The sequence below is a fragment of the Colossoma macropomum genome, unplaced genomic scaffold (assembly GCF_904425465.1).
Source record: "Colossoma macropomum unplaced genomic scaffold, Colossoma_macropomum, whole genome shotgun sequence".
Lineage (NCBI taxonomy): Eukaryota > Metazoa > Chordata > Actinopteri > Characiformes > Serrasalmidae > Colossoma > Colossoma macropomum.
Genome location: NW_023494800.1, coordinates 35730718 through 35756834, shown reverse-complemented (window position 1 = coordinate 35756834; position 26117 = coordinate 35730718). Strand labels below are relative to the sequence as shown.

Sequence of the window (26117 nt, the reverse complement as noted above, 5' to 3'; positions counted from 1 at the left end):
ACGGTTATGGTAGTTATGGTTATAGTTCATTACTGCCAGCATTGCTAACCTAATCTACATTATGCACCATTAACAGCACTGTTATCTTAATATTCCATTTCGTATAATCAGCATCACACCCAAAAATTATCTACTGATTTCTTTCAACCAACACCTTCCACACCCTAGACGTCTACAGCAATCCACCAGAAGGCCTTGTGAGCAAATAACACACTGACAGTATGAATATGAACTACATTCTACATGAATATGAACTACGTTTGGTTCAGTTCAGATCTGTTCAATTCGGTTTGATTCAGTTCAGCTCAGTTCAGTTAATTTAAGTTCAGTTTGGTTTCATTCAGTTCGGTTCAGTTCAGCTGAGTTCAGCTCAATTCAGTTCAGTTCAGATTGCTTCAGTTCAGATTGGTTGTCATGGTTTAGTTTTTATAATTCAGTTCAGGTTGGTTAAGATTAGTTCAGTTCAATTCTGTTCAGTTATTCTGTCCAGTTATTCTAGGTCAGTTCTGCTAAGATCGGTTCAGTTTAGACTGGCCCAGTTCACTTCAGCTCAGTTTAGTTAAGACCGGTTCAGTTAATTTCAGTTAAGCTTGGTTCAGCTCAGTTCATATCGGTTCAGTTCAGTTCAGCTCAATTCAGTTCGATTCAGTAATTCAATTATAATTCAATTCAGGTTGGTTAAGATCGGTTCAGTTCAGTTCAGATTGGCTCAGTTCACTTAAGACCGGTTCAGTTCAGTTTGGTTTGATTTGGTTATTTTTGGTTCGGTTCAGTTCAATTCAGCTTGATTCAGCTGAGTTCAGTTCAGATTGGTCCGGTCCAGTCCAGTCAAGATCAGTTCAGTTCAGTTAAGATCGGTTCAGTTCATTTCAGTTAAGCTTGGTTCAGTTCAGTTTGGATAGATTTGGTTATTTTTGGTTCGGTTCAGTTCAATTCAGCTTGATTCAGTTGAGTTGAGTTCAGATTGGTCCAGTCCAGTCCAGTCAAGATCAGTTCAGTTCAGTTAAGTTAAGATCGGTTTAGTTCATTTCAGTTAAGCTTGGCTCAGTTCAGTTTGGATAGATTTGGTTATATTTGGTTTGGTTCAGTTCAATTCAGCTCGATTCAGTTTGGTTCAGTTCAGATTGGTCCAGTCCAGTCCAGTCAAGATCAGTTCAGTTCAGTTAAGATCAGTTCAGTTCATTTCAGTTAAGCTTGGTTTAGTTCAGTTTGGATAGATTCGGTTATATTTGGTTTGGTTCAGTTCAATTCAGTGCGATTCAGTTGAGTTCAATTCAGATTGGCCGAGTCCAGTCCAGTCAAGATCAGTTCAGTTCAGTTCCAATCGGTTCAGTTAATTTCAGTTAAGCTTGATTCAGTTCAGTTTGGTTCAATACAGTTATATTTGGTTCAGTTCAGTTCAATTCAGCTTGATTCAGTTAGTTCAGTTCAGATTGGTCCAGTCCAGTCCAGATCAGTTCAGTTCAGTTAAGATTGGTTCAGTTCAGTTTTGATTTAAGTTTGGTTCAGTTTAGTTTAGTTAATATTGGTTTATTTCAGTTAAGATCAGTTCCATTCATTTTGGTTCACTTTAGTTCAGTTTGGTATGATTAAGATCAGTTTAACTCAGTTCAGTTCAGTTCAGTTGTCTCCAGTCTGCCCATGACAACACAAACAACACGGCCAACTGGACGCCTGCATCAAGAAGAGCAGTTTGCATGTGATTTGAATGTGGGTGTCATACTCGGTTTATATTTCCATACCAACCCTGTGTGGGGGTGTGAGGGTGAGAAGTGCATGCTTTATGTCTCATTAGCAACATTTGCACCTCCTGTTCAGCACAAAGCACTTTTGTGGGAGGCCACAGAACACACACATATACACACACACACACACACACACACACACACTGTTAAGTACGTTAGTCACTATTTACACACAGGGAGTCTGTGCACCTACACATGAATCATTTGAGCTCAGTGCTGGTCAGGGTCAGTTTCTATCAAGCTCTCTTCTTCCCTGTCTCCCTTTCTCTCTCTCTCTCTCTCTCTCTCTCCCTCTCTCTCTCTCTCTCTCTCTCTCTCTCTGTTTATAGCATCTCTTGTGTCAGCTATGGGGAGACGTTTGTGAGTTTCCAGTGAATCAGACTCTCTGAATTTGAATCTGAATCAGAACTGGTCTGCAAAAATCTTGTATATGGTTCTATGAAGCACCAAAAAGGGTTCTTCTGTTGTTACAAGCTTGACATCATAACAGTAGCAGAACCCTTTTCCGTGCCATATAGAACCCTTTTCATAAAGGTTCGGTATAGAACCATCTACAGCATATTCTCCATCAATCTGAAGAGCCATTTTACCATGCAAAGAATCATTTAATCATGTAAAGGGTTCTTTGAGTGTTCATTCTATATAGAACCAATTTTCTGTACTGAAGAACCCTAGAAGAACCAGCTTTTTTAAGAGTGTAGGTAGCTTTTTTGATACATCTGTACCTCATGAATATTTGCCAAGTACTAATTTAAGTACAAAATAACAGGATAAAAATATATTTTTTTCTACTTTCATTGTGAGTTTATGTATTTTCTCATATTCCTTGCTTTGAAATGTATACTTATGCTAAACAAAAAATGAATCAAAATATGTTTAAAAAATTAATTAATAACGATATGCATGGAATTTTGTCCCCGCAGGAAAAAGAGTGAATCCCGGCCGATTCATCAAGAAGTTGAATCTGAATCAGTTTTAAGTTTCCTTGACTGACTAAACAGAAACAATGGAAATGAAAGAAAGTATAACATCTGAGGGAACGAACTGACCACTCTCTTTTCCCTGAAGTCGATGCCCACGGTGGTGATGAATTTGGGGTTGAACTTGTTGTCTGTGTAGCGATACAGAAAGGTGGTCTTGCCCACTCCGGAGTCACCCAGAGCCAGGAGCTTGATCAGAAAATCGTAGTCCCCATCAGTCATAGTGCTGACCGCGCTTAACCTGCAAAACAAAGCACAATCATCTCATTATTATCTAATTACACTTGAACTTGCCAATGATACATGTTACACAAGGACTCTATTAGAGCCAGTACAGACTCTGTTAGAGCTGGCTCATACAGACATCCCACACGGTTATATCAGTATTACTGAAAGTATTGCCAATAATGGGCCTGAGGCTCTTATATTGTCCTGTTGGGCTCCACAGCAGAATTAGATTTTCCTCCTTTACAGTAAAATAAAGCTCTGCTGATCGTTCAACACAGTTTCAACAATAAATGGTCTTAAACGCTGCAGCTGGTTTCCTGATACATTTAATCTGCAACGAGAAACTGCCAAACACTAAAAGTTGCCAAGCTGAAGTCAGCTTCTCATTCGAATTGTCCCGTTCCACCTTAAATAGTACAGCAGTTACATTCTGGTGCCTCAGGCACCATTTAAGGTGGAACGGGAAAAAGAAGCGACTTCAGCCTTGTAAAAATGTTGAGAGATATTTTACAAGAAACTATTCTAATTTTGAGGAAAAGTTTCCTGCTGGAGATGTGAGAAAAGCAGCTATAGCTGAGCTAAAGGTTAAAGCCTATTATGCACATCAGCAAAACAAAAATTTCAGGATTTGATATAGACCTGCGGTTATAAAAGTTAGGGAATGTATTCACTTTCTATATGTGCTCAAGTACAAACCATGATCATATATAAGGTAAGCAAAGATAGCACATGCCTATTCATGTCAACGGAACATGGTCATGTTTAATTTTACAGGTGATACAGGTCCTGTCTTTGCCGCACCCCAACTCCCAGGGAAAACAACAACAAACTGTGTAGAAAGACTTGACAACTGGCTGAACAAACCCGAATTCAAGACCCTGACAATCACAAATATGTTCTCTATAATGCTTTCTATTATCATCAGTGGGGAAAAATAATTGCAGATGTTTAGTGAAAAGGAGTGTGAACAGGACTCGGATTTCTGTTACCTGTATAAAGGGGGAATGACTGAAAAAGATCCAGTGCACTCAAACAACCCCACGGTGCACCGTCATAAGCACTGTACCCAATAAGCATTGGACCCTAGTGGACAGGGGATGCCCATAATGCACTGCGGTGTTTGTAAGTAATGAGCAAACCTGTATTACATTAGTGTCTGAAATTGTTTATTACCATCACAAATTCTGTTCCCTATAATAGAGTTCAATATAGTGATCCAGATTTTCGACTGTAGGGTCTAATGATTAGGGGACCATTTGGATACAGCGCAATGGTGTGTAAAGTGGGAAGGTTGCTTAGCAACCAGAGCGATAAATGATATAGTTATTGCAATAAAAATAGGCTTTTATTTGTGGCTAGCATGCTTCTTGACAATGAATGAGATTGTGCCATCAGAACAGAGGTATAACAGTTGGTAAAGCACTGGTTGACTAAAAATATTTAAGTATAAAATCAAAATATTAAATAAAATGATCAAATTACATCCAGTATATCCATTATTATTGTTTATTGGAATTTTTAGCCCTTAAAAGACAGTGCTGGTCACAAAACTTCCACATCGGCCAAGACTCAAGACTCCACAGTCTGCAAGAAATGGTAGAAACACAAGACTTGTGGACAAATTTCAGCATCGCAAAGCATCAATGTTTTCATGTATTTCAGTTATTTGAGCTGATGTGATCATAATCACATTATTGTTTCTGACCACAGAACTGCTGATGTCCAGATATTTTTTGGGTGGTGCACCATTCTCAGCACTGCAGTGACCACTGATGAAGAGCTACAGGATGTATAACACAAATTGTGCATCAACAGATGAGCTACAGCCTCTAACTGTACACCAGCAAGGTGGAGCTACAATAGAGGGGTTTGTGATAAAGTGGCCAGGCAGCGCACATACAGTAAGTTCTGCATCCAGGCTGGCTACAGCTGCACTGCTGTAGGCGTTCTCCACTGAAACTGAAAGAAATCAAAGCCATTCCACAGGCTGGGCCAGAAATGTTTGCACACATGGAAATGGAACCATTAGTAATCAACTTCTGTGGATATGGGAAGCGCTCCAAGCTCTCCAGCCTGCCCAAAAGCCTGACACAGAGCTAAATGAGTGTAATAAGATATGCTAAATAAATAGAGGCCTGTTAGAGTGCATTTTCTTCCGCTCGTCTCATTCAGTCTTTGAGATCTATAGCATTTCATTGAGAGACGTTAATGTGCCACTGCATCGACCCACTGCCTTTTCCTTACGTTACGCAATATCATTAATGTTGCGTTCTCCTCCCTAAGAGCATGAGAGGAACTTCTGCCTGTGATGGTTGGTACCTTGTGCTTCTACTCACTGGCCACTTTATTAGAGACACCTACCTTGTGCCTTCACTCACTGGCCACTTTATTGGAAACACCCACCTTGTACATTCACTCACTGGCCACTTTATTGGAAACACCCACCTTGTGCTTCCACTCACTGTCTACTTTATCAGAAACACCTACTTTGAAACTGACCAGTTATGAAGTATGGCTAACAAATCATGCATCAACAGATGGGCTACGGTCTCCAACTGTACACCAGCACAAATGTAACAGCACTGATGTCTGTCCATGCTGACTGAACACATCAGAACGATCACATTCAGCACTTTATGCTGTACAAACTTCAGAGAGATTTCCCAGAACATGCATCACAGCTCCAGGCAGACCCTAAACTGACCTCTAGCATGGGGTTCATGAGAAAGGGGCAGAGGGAGGAGGCCATGGAGAGAGAAAAATGTGTTCAGCTCAATGTATTCAGAGTAAAACTGTGCGATAACCACGTTCAGCAAAGAACATCCTGTACGGCCTGTTCATTCACAAAAGAGCTCTCAAGCTGTTAGCATGTGTGTGTGTGTACGCATTAAGACAGCACATGACTCAGAGCTATGCCCACATGAGTGGTCAGGAGTTTCTTTTGGTGGGACACAATGCTAGTTCACATACCAGCTAAAGTTTTTTTTAACCTCAATTTGAAAAACTTTTCTCATTTTTTCTATTGTTTTCAATGTAAAAGGCACCTTTTATGTGCTGATTTGATCCCCTTAGCGCCTTGAGTTTCTCTAATTCTGTGAGGTTCTCTTTTGTGTGGAGCACTCTGGGCACTCTGAGCTGAAAAAAGTGGTCAAGCAGCCTCCATCATGTGCATTTTTGTTCCGGTTGGTTTAGCGTTTAGCGTGAAGAAGCAGAAGCAGGAGCGATTGTACAAGCTGTGGTCACTAGCCACAGAAGCAAGCTGCCTGTTCTTATGTTATGTTCTTATGCACGGAGCGCATTAGAGTACTAATAGTTATCAAAGGCTGCAGCATTGCTCAGCAGAGGTGCTGGAGCTACAGTGCTGTCAAAAAGTATTTGCCCCCTCCTGATTCCTCTGTTTGTGCATATCTGTCACACTAAATGCCACTAATTTAGTTTCTTTGGTAAACTTGCTTTCATGCTTCGGATTATTGTCTTGCTGCATAACCCAATTGTTCTTGAGCTTTAGATCACAGATGACATACTGCGGTAAGATTTTTTGGTAGAGAGCAGAATTCAATGGGTCAATTATGGCAAGTCGCCCAGGCCTTGAAGCAGCAAAGTATCCTCACGCTGTCATACTACCACCACCATGTTTCACATTACCCCTTTATTGTGGAATGCTGTGTTGGCTTTACTCTCATCAGTCCACAGAAAATTACTAATAGAGGAAACACAAAATACAGTTTTTAAATAATCACTGTAACACATGGTCCCCCAGGAGGAGGAAGGACGCTGGAGGCAGGACTGACGGTGGCAGCCGTAATTCCGCTTTTTATTTTCACACAGAATAAAGACAAAGACCACAAAACCAAGAACCTGGCCACTTTTCAGTGGCTTCTAACTAGACTTTTCTCATACGTAAGCTTTTCAGCTCATCAGTCCTTTTTGCTGCTGCCGCCAAAACAGCGTCAGCTGGCTCTCATTAAGGGCAGTGCGAGCACCTGAGCCAAGAGGGAAAGAGACAGTTCGCTGCTCCACCTGCTTATCACCGCCCCCTTTCCGCAGCTCGGCCACTGGGATCAAACATCAGGAGTAGTACACGACTCCTGCAAAACAGGAGGCAGAGCTCTGGAGTTTCATGTGTCTTGTGGCAGCCGTCCTCCCGTTGCCTCTCATGTCTGTCGTCCTCCCGCCATGTCTTGCAGTTCTTATTGGCACATGGGGTTCAGGCACCGGCTTCCAGCCGCCTCTCGCAGCTATCGACGTTGCATGGGGGTTGGGGGTCTTCTTTGCAGAACTACTTGAATTCAGCCACACTGGCTTCCAAGTATAAACTGCCCATTTAGGGTCCTGCCACAGCATCTCAACAGGGTTCATGCCACTCCAAACTTAATTTAGTTTCTTTGGTGAACTTGCTTTCATGCTTTGGATTAATGTCTTGCTGCATAACCCAATTGTTCTTGAGCTTCAGATCACAGATGACATACTGCAGTAAGATTTTTTGGTAGAGAGCAAAATTCATGGTTCTGTCCACTATGGCAAGTCGCCCAGGTCCTGAAGCAGCAAAGCATCATCACGCTGTCATACTACCACCACCATGTTTCACATTTCCCCTTTATTGTGGAATGCTGTGTTGGCTTTACTCTCATCAGTCCACAGAAAATTATTCCAAAAGGGTCAGGGTTCAGGGTTTTTTGCAAATTTAAGATCAACTTTTATGTTCCTCTTGGTTAGCAGTGTGGGATCATTAGCAGAGTCTTGCAGATTGCATGGATACCATTTTCACCTAGTCTTTTTCTAAAAGTGGAATCATGAACACTGACCTTATCTGAGGTGAGCGAGGCCTTCAGTTCCTTAGATGTTTGTCTGGGTTCTTTTGTCACTTCCTGGATGAGGCGTCACTGAGCTCTTGGAGGAATTTTCTTCGGCTGGCCACTTTCAAGAAGATTCACCGCTGTTTTCTTGGTTTGGAACCCTTTCCAGACTGATACCTTTCAATAACTTACTTTCTCATCTTCTTCGATCACGGCACTGCTTGTTAAGACCTTTAGGTCTCCTTCACGTTACTGGACAAGTTCTATTAAAGTGATGTTTAGATTCAACAGGGCTGGCAGTCATCAAGCTTATGTGTGTCTGGTTTAATTGATCCCAATTATCAACTAAATTTAGTTAAATGTAAATGTACTGGAATGAGAGGTCAACAACAACGGCGTGCTGCAGCTGGGTTTCAGCCCAGATGGGTCAAAAAGTCAAACTAGAAAAAATGTATATATGTACATGTACTCATATATACAGGCGTATGCAAAGGTTTGGACACCCCCGGTCAAATGACATGCTTTACTGATTTGAAAAAGTGACCATATACTCAATACAAAAAACACACTTCTGCACATTTTAACACAGTTACTGTTTATTTGTTGAATTTAACATATTGGACAAAAAATTATACATAAATGTGTCCAGTGCAGACGTTGTGGCGCATTTTATATTTGATTTGTTTCCACTATGTTAAAAATAAATGAAACTGTGCACTAAATTATATTTTATACAGTTCATAATTATATTAAATTACATATTTAAAGTTGTTCAATTAACTTTAACTTATTTTCATTTAGAAAATCATCAAAACATCATTTATTGGGGGAGGTGATATTCAAACTTTTGCATACAAATCCCTGTGGCCTGTGACTAGTAAGATTAAGATTTGGTAAATAAATATTTACCAAAATGTACAAGCCAAGAACAGATATGCAAAATCCTCGGCAGCCTCTATTTTCATGCAGGATAAGCTTTCATCCAACGTTACATAAGTTCGGAAATGCTGTTTACGAACCGAATCAATACATGAGTCAACGGCTGCTGACAGACTCAGCGGTGGTCCATGCTGAAGGGCTGCACCTCTGCGCTAAACCTGGCTACATTAAACTTTCATAAGAGGCTCAGACAAGAAGAAGCACTTCAGATTTACTAAAAATGAAGATGTCTGGTAGGACTGAGGGAGAAAAACAGAGGGATACGAACTTTTCACTTAGGTGGTGGGACTAACAGAGTATACAGAGAAACAGATGGACAGTCTGTAACAGTAGAACTTTAAAGTGCTCCTATATGGTCAGTGGAGCTGATAAAATGGACAATGACTGTAGAAACAAGGAGGTGGACTTTATGAAGTGACCAGTTGGTGTATAAGAATTAAAATATCATTATTTTGAGATACTATAACACGTAATATGTACAGAACATATGCAGTAAATGTTTCAAAATGCTGTATATCATTTATTTATTTAATTTCCAGTCAAAACTTTATTTAGTACAAAACTTTACTTAGTATTTCTAAGGAGATTTGATTCCACTCCTAACAACCACCTGGAAGACCTGGTAGACACCAAATTTATATGAATATACTCCTTTTGCATCATACTGCAATAAGTCTTAGCACTAGTATTGGTTGTACATTACAGTATAATTAATTTTTCTGACAGTTTCATTATATATCACAATATATATTTTTAAATCAAACAATTTTAGATGTTTTTTTATGATTTTTGTGGATTAACAGTGGCTTATTACGGCGCCCCGCTGGTGAAATCCTGTATACATAAAAATAATGTGTGGCCACAACTTAGTTAGGCGTGGGAACGAGATGCTAATGCATGGTGACCACTTAGTAAGGTGTGAGAACGAGATGCTGATGCATGGCCACGACTTAGTAAGGCATGATCTCGTTCCCAGGACTTACTAAGTGGTGGCCATGATGTAGTACGACTTAGTAAGGTGTGGGAATGAGATAATTAAGTCTTGGCTACCACTTAGTAAGGCTTAGGAATGAGATCATGCCCTACTTAGGCCACACATTAGGACATTAGGATCTTGTTTCCACGTGTTAATAAGGCGTGGCCACGCATTATTTTAATTTATAAGGGACGTCACCAGCAGGGCTCCGTAGCTTATTATTCTGGGATGTCTTTTAATAAGACTTTACTTTTAAATAAGAACCATTTTTAATAACCAAAGCGAATCTGTCTTGCTTCACTAGCCCCACAGCGCCCGGCAAAAACGGTGCTAGGTGTTCTTACTGGTTGGCTTCTTATTCGCCAGCTCTTTGTTCAAATTTTCCGTTCCACCTTAAATGGAGCAGCAGTTACTTTGCTGCACAGGCTCCTGAATGTAATCGCTGCACCATTTAAGGTGGAACGGAAATCTGAAAAAGAAGCCAACTTATCTTCACTGAATCTCTCAATTCATTTGTATCACGTGTCACATATACTCACTGAGGCCTCTGACCGCCAGACCCTGCTGGACTTTGGTAAACATTACAGTTATACACACTACTGAGTGAAGAAATATGACATCTCTTACATATTTCTTACATGGCCAACATACTTGGTAGTGTTTCACGCCTGATTTATTTGAGATCTTTTGATAAATTATTTTTGTAAATTGTCCAATTTGAATTGTTTTGCATACTTATTTTACATATTACATATGCTTTTCACACTGCCCTACAGTAAATGGGGGGCTTGACCCTCAGTTTGCTTGATCTCTAAAAATGAATAAATGAATGAATGAACGAATGAATGAACCAGTGCCTGTTGCTAATTTAGACATTCTTACAGAAATGCATTGTAATCTGAAACAAATAAGCACAAATGAACTGCGATACTAACCCCAATTGCCAAATGTTCACAAATGGTGAGCAAATTAATAGAGATGGAAACAGCAACGATTATTTGCCCTCATTATGAGTTTATGAAATGTAATTTGGAGCTCATACAGGGTCTGTTTGGTACAGTGAAATGGGTCTCAGTCAGCTGTTAAACAATCCCTCTAATTGTGTTCAAATGACCCACTAAAGCTAACCTAAGCTCACCCAAGCATTAGACTCATAGCAAGATGTTCTGACCCTCTCACCACTGTTTGCGGCCTGGTTTTTCCGTCGAAAGCTGTTTGAAACAATATTGTTACAGTGTTAAAGGAACAGGTTTGTGACTCTTAAATATGACATCATTAAATCTGTAAGTTTAAAAATGTACCATCTATTTCTCAGTCCATGCAGTTCATACAGGGAAACTATGCTGCAAAAATAGCCTTTGATAGACTTCATTACGGTAGTGATGTCACAACCATGAACATATTTCTATACAATTGAACAGCACTGTAGCCCCACCCATTCAGCCTACAGCAGTTTAGCTCCGCCCATTCAGTCTACAGCAGTTTAGCCCCACCCATTCTGCCTACAGCAGTTTAGCCCCACCCATTCAGCTACAGCAGTTTAGCCCCACCATTCAGCTACAGCAGTTTAGCCCCACCCATTCAGCTACAGCAGTTTAGCCCCACCATTCAGCTACAGCAGTTTAGCCCCACCCATTCAGCTACAGCAGTTTAGCCCCACCATTCAGCTACAGCAGTTTAGCCTCACCATTCAGCTACAGCAGTTTAGCTCCACCATTCAGCTACAGCAGTTTAGCTCCACCATTCAGCTACAGCAGTTTAGCCCCACCATTCAGTCTACAGCAGTTTAGCTCCACCATTCAGCTACAGCAGTTTAGCTCCACCATTCAGCTACAGCAGTTTAGCTCCACCATTCAGCTACAGCAGTTTAGCCCCACCATTCAGCTACAGCAGTTTAGCTCCACCATTCAGCTACAGCAGTTTAGCTCCACCATTCAGCTACAGCAGTTTAGCCCCACCATTCAGCTACAGCAGTTTAGCCCCACCCATTCAGCTACAGCAGTTTAGCTCCACCCATTCAGCTACAGAAGTTTAGCTCCACCTATCCAATCTATAGCACTGTAGCCCCACCCATTTAGTCTACAGCAGTTTAGCTCCACCTATTCAATCTATAGCACTTTAGCCCCACCCTTTCAGCCTACAGTAGTTTAGCTCCACCCATTTATTCTTCAGCAGTTTAGCCCCACCCATTTAGCCTACAGCAGTTTAGCCCCACCCATTCAGCCTATAGCAGTTTAGCTCCACCCATTCAGCCTACAGCTGTTTAGCCCTGTTCATTCGGCCTACAGGAATGTCTTTTGCACTAAATTGAGTTGTAAAAGCCTTAAATTTGTCCTGCACTTTTAAATTATTTTATCCTGTTACTAATATGAATTGTCCGTGTGTAAACACATCATATTTTTGTTTTTATGTAACTGATTAGCTAGAATGTACTCAATCTTGAATACAGCAGTTTAGCCCCGCCCATTCTCCCTGAAGTGATGCGGAGTGTTGTTCCTGCAGACAGTCTGTAGGAAGGTTACTGACGTGAGAGTGAAAGACGTGAGAAAGCAATTAAACGTTGTGCTCTTCCTGACTGTCGGGAAACAAAATTAGCACTGCATCTTTTTTTAATATATTTTTTCAGATCTGAAGCAGCTGGATTTTCTCCTCTCTCTCAGAGATGAAAGCTTAGTGGACGAACCGCTGATATGAATGTCGGACTGACTGGGTAAGTGATGCTTCCTGGCTACATTCACTGAGCTTGTTGTTTCACAGGAGGTGCAGCAGACATGCACCACTTTAATGTCATCTGATTATGTGATCACAGACAACTTATTTTCTTAATTTCAGCTTCAGTCAAGACAAAGACCTTTCTTTCTAGCTTCAACACTACCCTGAAAAAAAAGGACAGAATGCTAACACAGGCAGGAGTTTAGACTTAAAGATGCTATTATTGACATAATCATCTATAGCTAAACAAAACAATCGTACAAAGTTTTAACCAAGTATTTATGGTCAGTATATGAAATGAATGAAACTGCAGTAATGAGGGATGTAAACGATGAATTGATTAGCTGTTAAAAGACAAATAAACAATGTTTCAACCAGTGCTAACAGTTAAAACAATGTTAATGTTATTTTATTTCCAATAAACAACAGTTCCTATTTCAAAAAGTTATGTTTATCAGTGAAGTTGAGAAATGTTTTTGATTTGTAGACATGAGAGCACAATAGGCAACTGTGGGGTGTTTGGCTAAAAATTGATTTCATAGTATAATCAAAATTTCTAGTGGCTTATTATTCTGAGATGTCCCTTCGCTTTTCACTTCATTCACTAAAAACTATTTCACACAATCAAAGTTATTGTGCAAAATATTAAACAAAAAATTGAACAGCATATTGATAAACACATGTCAATAGTGCATTCTGCCAAATATTGAGAATTTCTGAAAGTCTGAGGTTGACTTTTTATTTCGCAATGTTATGTTCGAATTTTCCGTTCCACCTTAAATGGAACAGCAGTTATTCTGGCACCTGTACAGGTACTTTAATGTAACCGCTACACCAGTGCAGAAGTAGTGCACCACTTTTCAACAGGATGATAGCACTACTACAGCAATGTACCATATAGAAATCAAACATCCACAAGCGATAAGACGGACAAGTACTTAGTCCAGGTTCTCCAAGAGAACATGTGATGCATAACATCTTGATGAAATCACACATGGGTGTGTAGAGTTATAAGCAGGACGTGGTGGAGGAGCGGGCGGGAAACCAACAAACTGCAGGAGGGAGCGGGAAAAAAGCACACATGAGGAGAAATCTCGCAAATTAAGAACGATCACTAAGTCATATATCACTGCTGTCGTTTTTGTCATATTTTGAAAATGACTGTTGTTGTTTACATTGTGTGTAAATCTCATGATGAATGAACCAAAAGAAAAGACCCAAAACGACTTGGAAAGACGTCTGGTTCCATTGATTTACATTAAAAGTAAAGTATGTTTTTTTCCTTCTACTGTAAAATCACCATTTTGGAGATACGGGGTTTTGTTCCGACAACAGTGACATATAAACAATATAAAATGATAACAGTAAAACAGTTAAAATGAATGAAGTCATTCTAAAGAGCTTCAAAGCAGCTGATCAACATGAACAACACACAAATTCTCGTATCTTAGACGGCAGAGCCTTCAGCCCGACGGCAGCAGCTGACCAGCAAAACACCAAAAATAACCGCTCTGTGGTTTAATTCCTGCTCTGTGCTTACTGGAAAAAAACGGTGTTTGGTGAAGTGACTTTACAGTGAGCTGGATGACCATGACTGCCGTCTTATTTAGGCAGAGGATAATGTGTTTGTAAATAGATATTAGATGCCAGTTCGCCTTGACGGAAACGCATGGGCGGGAAGAAGTGGGCCAAAATGTTTGGCTGCGGGCGGGAGCGGGACAAATTATTACGATTTTCTGTGGGAGTGGGTGAGGGCAGGATGAAATTTTCGGAAGCGGGTGGGAGTGGGACTGAAGAAACAGTCCTGTGCAGACCTCTAGTGCTATGTTTATAATACGTTTTATTTTTAAATATATAATCATAAACATCTAGTTATCAGCCCCTTGGTTTTCATGTAGGGTTTGTTTAAAATGGTTTTGGGCCTTTTACAATACATACACACTGATGCCTAGTTCCACCTATCAGTACCTATACACTCCACAAACACTTTTTAATATCTCAGTGCATTAATACAGAATTCAGTTGGTAGTGTGCGAATATGAAGTATTGTATAATGGCTTTGAATGTGGCTCAGCCAATCAGATATCAGAACCATCCACTTTATAATGTTGATATTTTGAGGGGTTGCATCCTTGATTTAAGGCCTGCTGGTTAACGTTTAAACACTGACGAATGACAGCAATTCATCTGTGTAAAAGAATTTGCCAAAATTTGCACCCCTAGCAGTAACAATTAGAAGCTGTACTACATTATATTGTCGCTGTCATAAAAAAAAAAAAATTATAGGAGAAGGAAATAAACATTCTTCAATATTATTAATAAACTTCAATATTAGTTAATTTTAAAAGATTCTAAGGAATTTTGGACTATTTATATTTATCCATTTCTCTTGAAACGTTCACAAAATGTAGACAACAGCTGGTGTTTCTGACTGGTGTAAAAATATTGCAAAATATTACAAGGTTTTGAAATGACAGCAACTATGTAAGACCTTGGTCTGATCACGAGTCCACACTCACAACCCCAAACTCCCTCCGACTGCCTTTCATTTACAACATCACAGTGGAAAAAAGACATTTCAGCCTCCATACTACGGCAGAAACAAGAGGCTTTTGTGCCCAGCCATGCATATATGCTCTGCTCAGTCTTATGACCCACGCTTCATCCTAATGCCAAAGTTTGGGGCTGAAGGACATCAAAGGAGGCATGTTATAATTAGAATATAATTATAATGGGAGTAATTTATGTTGCAATATCAACAAAAAAGTCTACATTATTATTGTTTTGTCCTTGCAATATCCATGAACCAAGGAATGCAATTAATGGAGCACTGCTGATTATCCTTGGCCTCTGGATTTACTGAAACTTGCTTAAGAGGTTATAACTACAGTGTATGAATGAAGCAAACATAAGGCCTAAATACAGCAATAATTAGATCAAATTAAAGCTTCACAATAACAAACAATGTCACAGACGAAGACACAATTAGAGATGTGCACGGTACGACTACTTAATTAACCGTTCGTTATCTCCACACAGAAAGGTAACGTGATGCACTATGGTACTAATGTTCATGAGAAAATAAATGGTGCATTTAGTGGCTCTTCAGATAGAGAAAGAAAGGTGAGGAGGCTCTGACTCTTTGCTTTCCGTAATGATGCGGTAAAACCAAGGATTTTACCAAATCCTAAGCAACTACAGCGGTCATACCAAGGGTTCTACCAAGTCATAAGCAACTACATTGGTCATACTAAGAGTTCCACCAAGTCCTGGTAAAACCAAGGAATTTACCAAGAACATCTACAATGGTGAAACCAAGTGTTTTACTGATGCTCAAGAAACTACAGTGGTCACATTGTGGGTTTTATCACGTCCCTAGCAACTACAGTGGCCATACCTAGGGTCCAAGGGTTCTAAGCACCCAAGGGTTCTACTAAGTCTTAAGCACCTGAAGTGGTGAAACCAATGGATTTACCAAGTCTTAAGCAACTACAGTGGTCAAATCAAGGATTTTATCAAGGCCTGAAGAACTACAGTGGTCATACCAAGGGTTCTACCAAGTCAGAAGAAACTACATTGGTCTAAGGGTTCTACCAAGTCCCGGTAAAACCAAGGGATTTACCAAGTCCTGAACATCTACAATGGTAAAACTAACTGTTTTACAAAGGCTCAAGAAACTGTAGTTAAATATATGGTTTTACCAAGTCCTGAGCAACTACAGTGGCCATACCAAGGGTCTACCAAGTGCTGTGCAAACGCAGTGGTAAAACCAATGGATTTACCAAGTCCTAAGCATCTACAATGGTAAAACCAATTGCTTTACTGAGGCTCAAGAAACTATAGTTGTCAAATTTATGGTTTTACCAAGTCCTGAGCAACTACAGTGGCCATAGTAGGGGTTTTACCAAGTTCTATGCAATTGCAGTGGTAAAACCAATGGATTTACCAAGCCCTAAGCATCTACAATGGTAAAACCAATTGTTTTACTGAGGCTCAAGAAACTATAGTTGTCAAATGTATGGTTTTACCAAGTTCTGAGCAACTACAGTGGCCATACCAAGGGATCTACCAAGTCCTGAGCAACTACAGTGGCCATACCTAGAGTCCAAGGGTTCTACTAAGTCTTAAGCACCTAAAGTGGTGAAACCAATGGATTTACCAAGTCTTAAGCAACTACAGTGATCAAATCAAGGATTTTATCAAGGCCTGAAGAACTACAGTGGTCATACCAAGGGTTCTACAAACTCTTAAGCAACCACAGAGGTGAAGCCAATGGATTTACCAAGGCTCAAAGAATGACAGTGGCCAAACCAAAGGTTTTACCGAGGCCTCAGCAACTATAGCAGTCAATCAAGGGTTCTACCAAGGCTCAAGGCCCAAGCAACTATAGTGGTCAAATCAAGGGTTCTACCAAGGCTCAAGGCCCCAGCAACTATAGTGGTCAAATCAAGGGTTTTACCAAGGCTCAAGGACCAGGCACTTATGGTGGTCAAATCAAGTGTTTTTTCTTTTACCAATGCCCAAGCAAATACAATAGTAAAATGTTTTTACCAAGTCCTAAGCATTTACAATGGTGAAACCAAGGCTCAAGCAAGTATAGTGGTCAATCCAAGCAACTATATTCATGAAATCAAGGGTTTTATGAAGGCCCAAGCAAATACAGTGGACAAACCCAAGGCTTAAAATCTATATTAAATGTATATAAAACATGCCATGAAACATACCTTCTTCTGATTCGTATAGAATATTTGGATATAAGAAATAACAGTCAATAGAATATTTGAAAATGCAAATATTTGACCGTTAAAACAATGTTTATTGATTATTAATGCTCAGCATAATAAGACAATGCAGAAAGCTTTTATTGTGCCAGCTAGCATTACTGAAGTATTCCTTTCAGGAGTGCACACATGCACAACTGTTGTACGCAAAATTGTGAAGATGATCCTCAACATTTAGGCCCTTTTTAAGAACCTTTAAAAGCGCCTTTGATCTACGCACTAAGGTTGCGGATGCAGAGAAATATCACATCAATACACATCAATGCAAATGGCGAGCACTATAACCTTTCCGTTTCTGAAATGTTGCAGCATTTTTCCACCTCGCACAGACTTGTGAGCACACACACATACACACAGTAGGGTCTCTGGGTCTCTCTACAGGGGCCAGGCAGACATCTGTAGCTGGGAAGGCAGAGGAGGTGGAGAAAGGTTAGTAGTGCTGTGCATCTCGCCGAGAGATCGATGTTACACAGGGCCCAAGCCGGGAAAGGAAACCATACGGCCGGACTCAAGCACAGGAAGACAGGGAATAAACCCCAGAGCCTTCTGGAGGCTTCAAGGGATTAGCTTGAAAAAGTGCTAGAAGGGATTAGCTTTATGCAAATAAGATGCTAACCGAAACCAACATTTACTGCTAGTCATGCAGCAGTTGCTGCTCAATAAACAGAGGACCATCCTCCCAAGACTGGCCATGCTCAACCAGCTTGGTCATACTGGTCAATCAGCTTGGTCATGCTGGTTGTCTTTCTAGTCAAGCAGCTTGGTCATGCTGGTTGAGTAATCTGGTCATGCTGATCGACTACTTTGGTCATGTTGGTTATCAAGCTTGGTCATGCTGGTTGAGTAGCTGATTCATGCTGGTCAAGTAGCTGATTAATGTTGGTCATCTAACTTCGTAATGCTGGTTAACCAGATTGATGATGCTAGTTAACCAGCTTGGCCATGCTGGGTTTCAAATACGGTCATGCTGGTTAAGCAGCTTGGTCATGCTGGTCAACTAGTTTATCCATGCTGGTTGTTTAACTTATTCATGTTGGTCATCTAACTTGGTCATGCTGGTTAACCAGCTTGGTCATGCTAGTCAGTCAGCTTGGTCATGCTGGTTGACTAGCTTGTCATGCTGGTTGATCAGCTTGATTATGCTTATTGACTAGTTTGGTTATGCTGGTCAATCAGCTTGGTCATGTTAGTTAACCAGCTTGGTCATGCTAGTCGACCAGCTTGGTTATGCTTATTGCCTAGCTTGGTAACTAGCTTGGTCATGCTGGTCAACTAACATGGTCATACTAGTTAACCAACTTGGTCATGCTGGTTGATCAGCTTGGTTATGCTTATTGACTAGCTTGGTTGACTGGTTGATCATACTGGTAGATTAACTTGGTCACGCTGGTCAAAAAAGAACTAAACATGCTGGTTAAGCCAAAATTCTCTGCTAAAGACTCGGGACTCGACTTGGACTTTTGAACATCTCTGGTGCCAAATAAAGTTCGCCAGCTAGCTAGCAATGCCAGAAAGCAGTGCAACTCTTTTTATAAACAACAACAATAACAGAGCTTCAAGCAGGCTTTCAAGGGCTCAAAGACACAGTAGACAGTGTATAAAGTACAATGTACACTGATTATTTTTAATGACGTTGCTGTTCTGTTGCTGTTATTTACTATAATGCTGCTCCCGTAGCCATGTTAGTCTGGAAAAAAAGAATTTAAATTTAAAAGGCTTCCACTGCTGAAAGCCAAAATTCCCATTTTTCCTGTCATGAGCATTCCCACCACCAGTATCCACCAGTGTATTTCAGCATGAAATCCACTTCAGATTTGGCTGGTACAGTGAAGCTTATTCAGCAAATATCAGCATTGCATTCGTTGACACTTTACCCATATTTGGCAGGCATTTTGACTGAGGAGGAGAAAAAAACAGAAAATTTAAGAATATTGACTGATTCATTGATTGTTAAACATGAACTACAAACTTCCCATCCTACCAAAGCAGTATAAGGCCTACACCAACACGACACCCAACCCCACACATTCAATAACACGACTGCTGACCTTAAAACATAACTCAATAAACACAAATGGCAGGCTGAGAAAATCCTCTGACATTTAAAGATAGTCTCCTAAAAGGGTTTAGGAGAAGCAGCACAGAAACGGTCGCGTCGTGACATCCAGCCTTCTCATTTCTTATTAACGTTGACGGAGGACACGACATCTGATCATGGGTGATTTTAACAGACGTTTATTTACCGAATGTGCCAATGCTGTTTAGCAGAATCTGCTTCAAGCAATACAAGGGAGATGGCAGACAGACAAGTGTCGTTCTTCAGCTGGGCTCTGCGGCCTGACATTTCATTAAACGCAATACAGCTGTGACATTTAGACAAATCAGGAAGGCCGGAGCACCACAAAATAACGTTACGGCCCTTGTCAGTCATGGTAAGACAATTAGCCTTTAGGCTAAGTTTGGTTTCTATAGGTCTCCTGTGCCGGAAGGTTTGAGGTCGGTTTTATTGTTTATTTGTTATAGTTGCGTAGATGCTATGCTGACCTGATAACATTCCAAGTAATGTACACAAGTCTAAATTGGATCTGGAGCTGAAGATCAGACATCTTGAGCGTGATATTCACAGCTGGATAAAATTCAATACTTTTTCTAATAAGAATAGTCGGAAATAACTCAAATAATCCAACCCCATTTTTCTGTTTCAGAGCTCTGATTGGGCAATGATTACATAAAATTCCTACATAAAACGGTGCTTCAGATGTAAACGAAGTAATTCAGAGTGGTTTGGTGCAAAGTGGTTTATTGTAGATAAACTGGCTTCTTTATAGTGGTGATAGGAAACAGTGGTCACAAAGCCTACAATGCAAATATAGACATTTTATTTACTATCCAAAACCACCAGTGAACCTACACGTTTTGTGCATTTTTATATGTAATGTTGATGATGGTAACATAAAATCTGAAAAAGTAAGCTTTCTTTGGGAACTATTTTGCGTTATAAAACCATACATGTACTGCTCAACAAATGAATGGATTAAAAAACATTTTGGGCAAAAATTTTCTCAAAACTATGATAAAACAATGTATCGTGCATCAGGCAGTGTATTTATAACTAACAATAATAGCTTTCTGTGAGGGAGCTTTTAGAAGTGGACGTCTGGTTCCTATCACCACCACTGTGAACAATCCTGACTGAGCATTTCATTTCGCACACCACCCTGAATGACTTTGTTTTCATCTTAATGACTTATACAGAAATTAAAAAAAGGGAAAAAAAACAGTAGAATTCCCTGTTAATGCCCAAAGTTCCCAAAGTTACTGCTCCAGACAGCTAGCAGACTAACTAGGTGTTGTCAGCAACAAACTTTTCAGTTTAACATTCAGTGATGTTTATTCATTACACTGAATCAACTAAGCTTCAATCAAAAGCAAAGATAAAAAGTGAAATAAATCAATATAATTTATGCAGTGGTACAAAAGCAAATTATTAACATTTAGTGAATTGATATATGTGGCAATAAAATAAAAGTGAAATCCTTTCAAATGAAAAAATCATATTTTAAGTAGTTTAGGTTCCTGAGATGGACTTATTATCATCAAATCAAATTCCTTTAAAGCCCCTGTCAACATGGATTCAAACGTCTCAATATTTACTTTAGTAGTAAAAATATGCAGCGTATAATGTTTCCCAGTGTTATTTTCAAGAAATATTCACAAACTAATACAACTTAATAGTAGATAAATGCTCCAGAAATTCCACGCTAGCATTTCTTATCACTGGCTTTCCTGACTGCCTTTCATGCTAACTAAAAGGAAAACGTTATACAACTGTATGCAAAAGTTTGGGCACCGTTGGTCACATTGAATGTTCCGAAAATAAGTACACATCTTCTATAGAGAACACACTTTAATGCACAATGGCCGTAAATTTGCTGAATTAAAAAATGAGGCCTGGGCAAAAGTTCTGGGACCTTTAATATTTTATGTTTTGTTTTTTTCCAATATGTTAATTTAGTAAATTGTGCACTAAAACTTGTAGGAAAATGGCATATTTAAGTGTGTTCTCTGTAGAGGATGTGTTAACATCAACATGTTCAAACTTCTGCATATACTTTGGCTCTCTTTAAAACTGAAAATCAAAACAGACGGTAAAGTTACAAGTATTTTGAAGTTACATTTTTCCTCCTACTGTTCCGGAAATGAACACTGTGCCGACCAACCCCAGTTTCCCTTATTAAAGCTGAAAAATCTACAGGATGGCTTCTCTTTCTGCAAATCATTATAACATATCCCCTCTTCTACTTGACAAACACAAATGCGGTACATATTGAATATTTAGAATTTGCCTTTTCCACACAATTTCTCTGCTTGTTTCAATGAGCTATAAAAATAATTAATATGCCCCAACATTCTTTTATCACTGCCGGGTTCAACATCTTCATTTGCCTTGCACTTGCGATGACTCCTTCATAACTCCCCTTAATCAGTAAATGATATTACTTAAAGTGTGATTGATTGTCTCACATTGATTTCGTGGACTGTCCAGTGCTGTTCAACAACAAAAGACATGCAGTAATGTGGACGCTGTTCGAATGGGGCTGCTTTGTCTCCAGCACCTGGTCACAGCCAATCAATTAAGGCCTCACCAAAATGAAGTTAAGGGTGAATAAGGCCTTAGCTATTTGCCATCTTCAGCGATCTTATTTGTCCTCTGAAGAGCTCTAAACATAGAAGCTTGGCCTTAAAGCTTCAGTCAGTCGAATTAGATGGAAATTAGTCTGTCCACTTTGTTCAAGTTACATGACCTCACAAAGATCTTAATACAATACCAAAGCTAATATCCAACCACAATGTTTCAATCACTCACTTCAAGATCAGCACAACAAAATTAAAGAAATAATGCTGAATTATGGACAAGCTGATTTCAATTCAGTTGTATTCAGTTTGTGTTCATTTGATCTAGGCCTTTCAGTTTTACACAATTATTTAAACTGGAAACTCATGAGCAGTGAAAAAGGGGACGACCCATCCACTGTGAGAGGGTCCTGTGGCGATATTCCTGGGAAAAAACTTTTCAGTGATTTTAATATGAAATTCTGGTGCAATCTGAGAAAATAATACAAGGGTGACTGCTGTAATTATTTAGCTCATTGAGTTCAACAAATATATGTACAAAAAATCGGTGGCTTAACATACAAAGGTCAAAAGATCAGCAGAAGATCAGTAGAAAATCTTACATTTTTTTTGAGATCCCACATATATTATGAAATAATACAGACCATTCTACAAATTTTGCCCATCATTTTTCTACTATCGGCGCATAGTGCTTGGACCCCGATGATTGCCACTTGCAATGTAGTTTGTATACTTTATATACTGTATAATGTTTAGCTCTAATAGCAGTTACAGTCCACAGAAATCAGTGTTCTAAATTATGGAAACTAAATAGGTTTCCAAGAACAATTGTTTATTATTAATAATAACTTGAGAATTGTGCATTTTATCATACTGTATCTTGCTCATTCTTTTATAAACGCAATAAGCCATTTGAGGCTGTGCATTACAGTGATTTTATCTCTAATAACACTCTTACCCATGATAAAATCACTGTAATGTATGGCATCTTGAGGCTTATTGCTTTAATGCGTATTGTTTTAAGGTAGCGATTCAACTCCATCAATTTTGGAATTATACTATTATGTATATCAAGTTTAAGCTATTTCTTTTCCAAACAAAATAAAAGCAATAAAATAAAAAAAATAAAATTATAATTAAATAAATTGATTCAAAGGCTATTTTCAACAAAAAAGCCCCCAAAATAAGGCTCTCCATTTAAGATTTTGGTGTAACATGATTTAACCCCGGGTGGCATGGTGGCGCAGTGGGTAGCGCTATCGCCTCACAGCGAGAATGGCCTGGGTTCGATTCCCAGCCGGGCGACCAGGGTCATTTCTGTGTGGAGTTTGCCTGTTCTCCCCGTGAGTGGGTTTCCTCCGGGTACTCCGGTTTCCTCCCACAGTCCAAAGACATGCAGTCAGGCCAACTGGACATGCTAAAATTGCCCCTAGGTGTGAATGTGTGTGATTGTGTGTGTCTGTCTGCCCTGCGATGGACTGGCGACCTGTCCAGGGTGTATCCTGCCTTCTGCCCAATGACAGCTGGGATAGGCTCCAGCACTCCACCGTGACCCAGAAGGATAAGCGGTTTAGATGATGTATGTATGTATATGATTTAACCCCTTTAAATGTCAGTCTTATTACATACTTACGGCTTATTATTTAGTAACTACAGGGACTTTAATGCAAAAGAGTTGAGCTATTCTTAAGTTATAGAGGTGTTTAATAAAACTTTGGGCCATTTAAGGGGTTAACTGTAAATATAAACTGAATTCATTCTTTATGACATTAAAAAAAAAAAAATTATCAACATTGTTTTGACTGTCTGCATTAATAATACAGTAACAATACTTCTGAATTTTTACCAAAACAACTAAAGTAACAGTAATCATTGTGAGGATGTTTACAGCCTTGTCAGAAAGTCTCACACTGGCTTGATGAAACTTTTCTTGTTTACAGCCACCGAATAGTTGCGACACTGTTCTCGATCAAGCCGCGCGTATCTTCGCTGATTCAGACGGATGTGCAGAGTCATGTTGGAGATGTTTATCTGCGAGGACAACGGCAGCTGCTTTGTCTGCTGAGAAATGCCAAATTGAGCTGAACAAAAGCGAGAGGCTCTCAGAGGGGGTGTGGGAAAACACGCCCCCCGATTCCCTTCCTATGAATAATTACATCATTTACAAGTGAATAGGATTAAACTCCATTAATGCCCTCAGTGGGGTTGGGGCTCATGGGTAAGAGGTGCAGTGCAGACAAACTAAAGGGCCTGTAATGTTTTTAAATCTGTATATAATCACTGTATATACATAAATGTTTCTACTGTATATATTTATCACTATATACTGTATATTTATTTACCTTATTTTGTACTTTGTAGTAGATTCTAAACTGCATTTGGCTGCCTAGTGCTTCTCTGTGTCTATCTGTCTGTCTGTCTGTCTTTCTGCCTGTCTATCTATCTATATATCCATTTGTCTGTTTGTCTATCTGTCTGTCTGTCTGTCTGCCTGTCTGTCTATCTATCTATCTATCTATCTATCTATCTATCTATCTATCTGTCTGTCTGTCTATCCATTTGTCTGTCTGTCTGTCTGTCTATCTATCTATCCATTTGTCTGTCTGTCTGTCTATCTATCTATCCATTTGTCTGTCTGTCTGTCTATCTGTCTATCCATCTATCTATCTGTCTATCTGATCTAATTGGTCCATGTTGATGGTGGTGTAGCTGATCTGTCTGTCTGTCTGTCTGTAATTGGTCCATGTTGATGTTGGTGTAGCTGATCTGTCTGTCTGTCTATCTGTAATTGGTCCATGTTGATGGTGATGTAGCTGATCTGTCTGTCTGTCTGTCTGTAATTGGTCCATGTTGATGGTGGTGTAGCTGATCTGTCTGTCTGTCTGTCTGTCTGTAATTGGTCCTTGTTGATGGTGGTGTAGCTGATCTGTCTGTCTGTCTGTCTGTCTGTCTGTCTGTAAAATGGGTCAATCGCAAAACATACAACTACAGAAAAACAAAGAAAACACAAGCTCTTTTCTGTCCGGCGAGGAGGAGGGAAACCCATGAGCGGTCATTAAGCACGCTGCCATGTCACATGCTTTCCCTCCGTTTTAGCTGTGGAAGGGAAAAAAATGAATAAGGGAGGGAAAGAGAGCGAGAAAGAAAAGAACAACATTTCTACATGAGCACTTTTCTCAGAGAAATCATTCACTGGCGATGGCGCCGGGAGCACCGCCTATAACCGTATATCTGTACTGTTGATATTATAACTATGATTAGCTTTCACAGTATAGTTAAAGTTTTTTAAACTTATTAACTTTATTAATACTAACTTATTAACTCTATTATTGCTAAATTGTTAATTTTATTAAAGCATGAGCTTATTGACTTCATTAATAATAATTCATAAACTTTATTAAAACAAGGGCTCATTAACTTTATTAATGATAACTCATTAACATTACTACAACAAGGACTCATTAACTTTATTAATGATAACTCATTAACTTCATATATGCTAACTTATTAACTCTATTATTGATAACTTGTTAACTTTATTAAAGCATGAGCTCATTAACTTTATAAATGCTAACTTATTAACTCTATTATTTCTAAATTAACTTTATTAAAGCGTGAGCTATTTAACTTAATTAATGATAACTCATTAACTTTATTAAAGCATGAGCTCATTAACTTTATAAATGCTAACTTATTAACTCTATTATTTCTAAATTAACTTTATTAAAGCGTGAGCTATTTAACTTAATTAATGATAACTCATTAACTTTATTAAAGCATGAGTTTATTAACCTTATTAATGTTAGCATTTAAACTTTCTCATGCCACCGAATTAACTTCATTAGTGCTAACTAATTGACAGTATTGATGCCAACTTATTAACTGTATTAAGGCAGAGGCTCATTAACTTTATTCATGCTAACTGACTGACTTCATCAACACTATCTTATTAACTTTATCAATGCTGTTTCATTAACTATACTAATGCAAATTTAATATCGTTGTTAATGGAAAAATATCATGATAATGACTTTTATGAAGACTGCCCAGCTCTAACAAGCAGCTCCAGATTCATGAAGCTGTTCCACTTCACAAGAGCTTCTCCCTGCAGAGCTTGCAGGACTTTGGCAAACACAGTGTCAACCAATCAGACCTAATCAGTATGAATGCATGAGCAAACATCTCACAGAACAATAAGGCCATATGACTGCATGGCAGCTACGGCACAACATCGGTCATTATTTCTGAGGACCACTGCCTGTGGCCACCAAGCAATATCTCCAACCACCATTAGAATGAGCTTGAAGAAGCAACTACGACTGAAA

At 39.3% G+C, this 26117-nt stretch overlaps 1 protein-coding gene across 4 annotated transcripts in view; it reads right to left on the bottom strand.

Annotated features, from left to right (window-relative positions):
- Positions 1-26117, bottom strand: part of rab27b (RAB27B, member RAS oncogene family) — an 81004-nt gene that overhangs the window by 12877 nt on the left and 42010 nt on the right. For all 4 annotated transcript variants that reach the window (XM_036588147.1, XM_036588149.1, XM_036588146.1 and 1 more), the window contains exon 2: positions 2795-2966. In XM_036588147.1, coding sequence (XP_036444040.1) covers positions 2795-2947 — 153 coding nt within the window. In that variant the 5' untranslated portion in view covers positions 2948-2966. The remainder of the gene's footprint in view (positions 1-2794; positions 2967-26117) is intronic.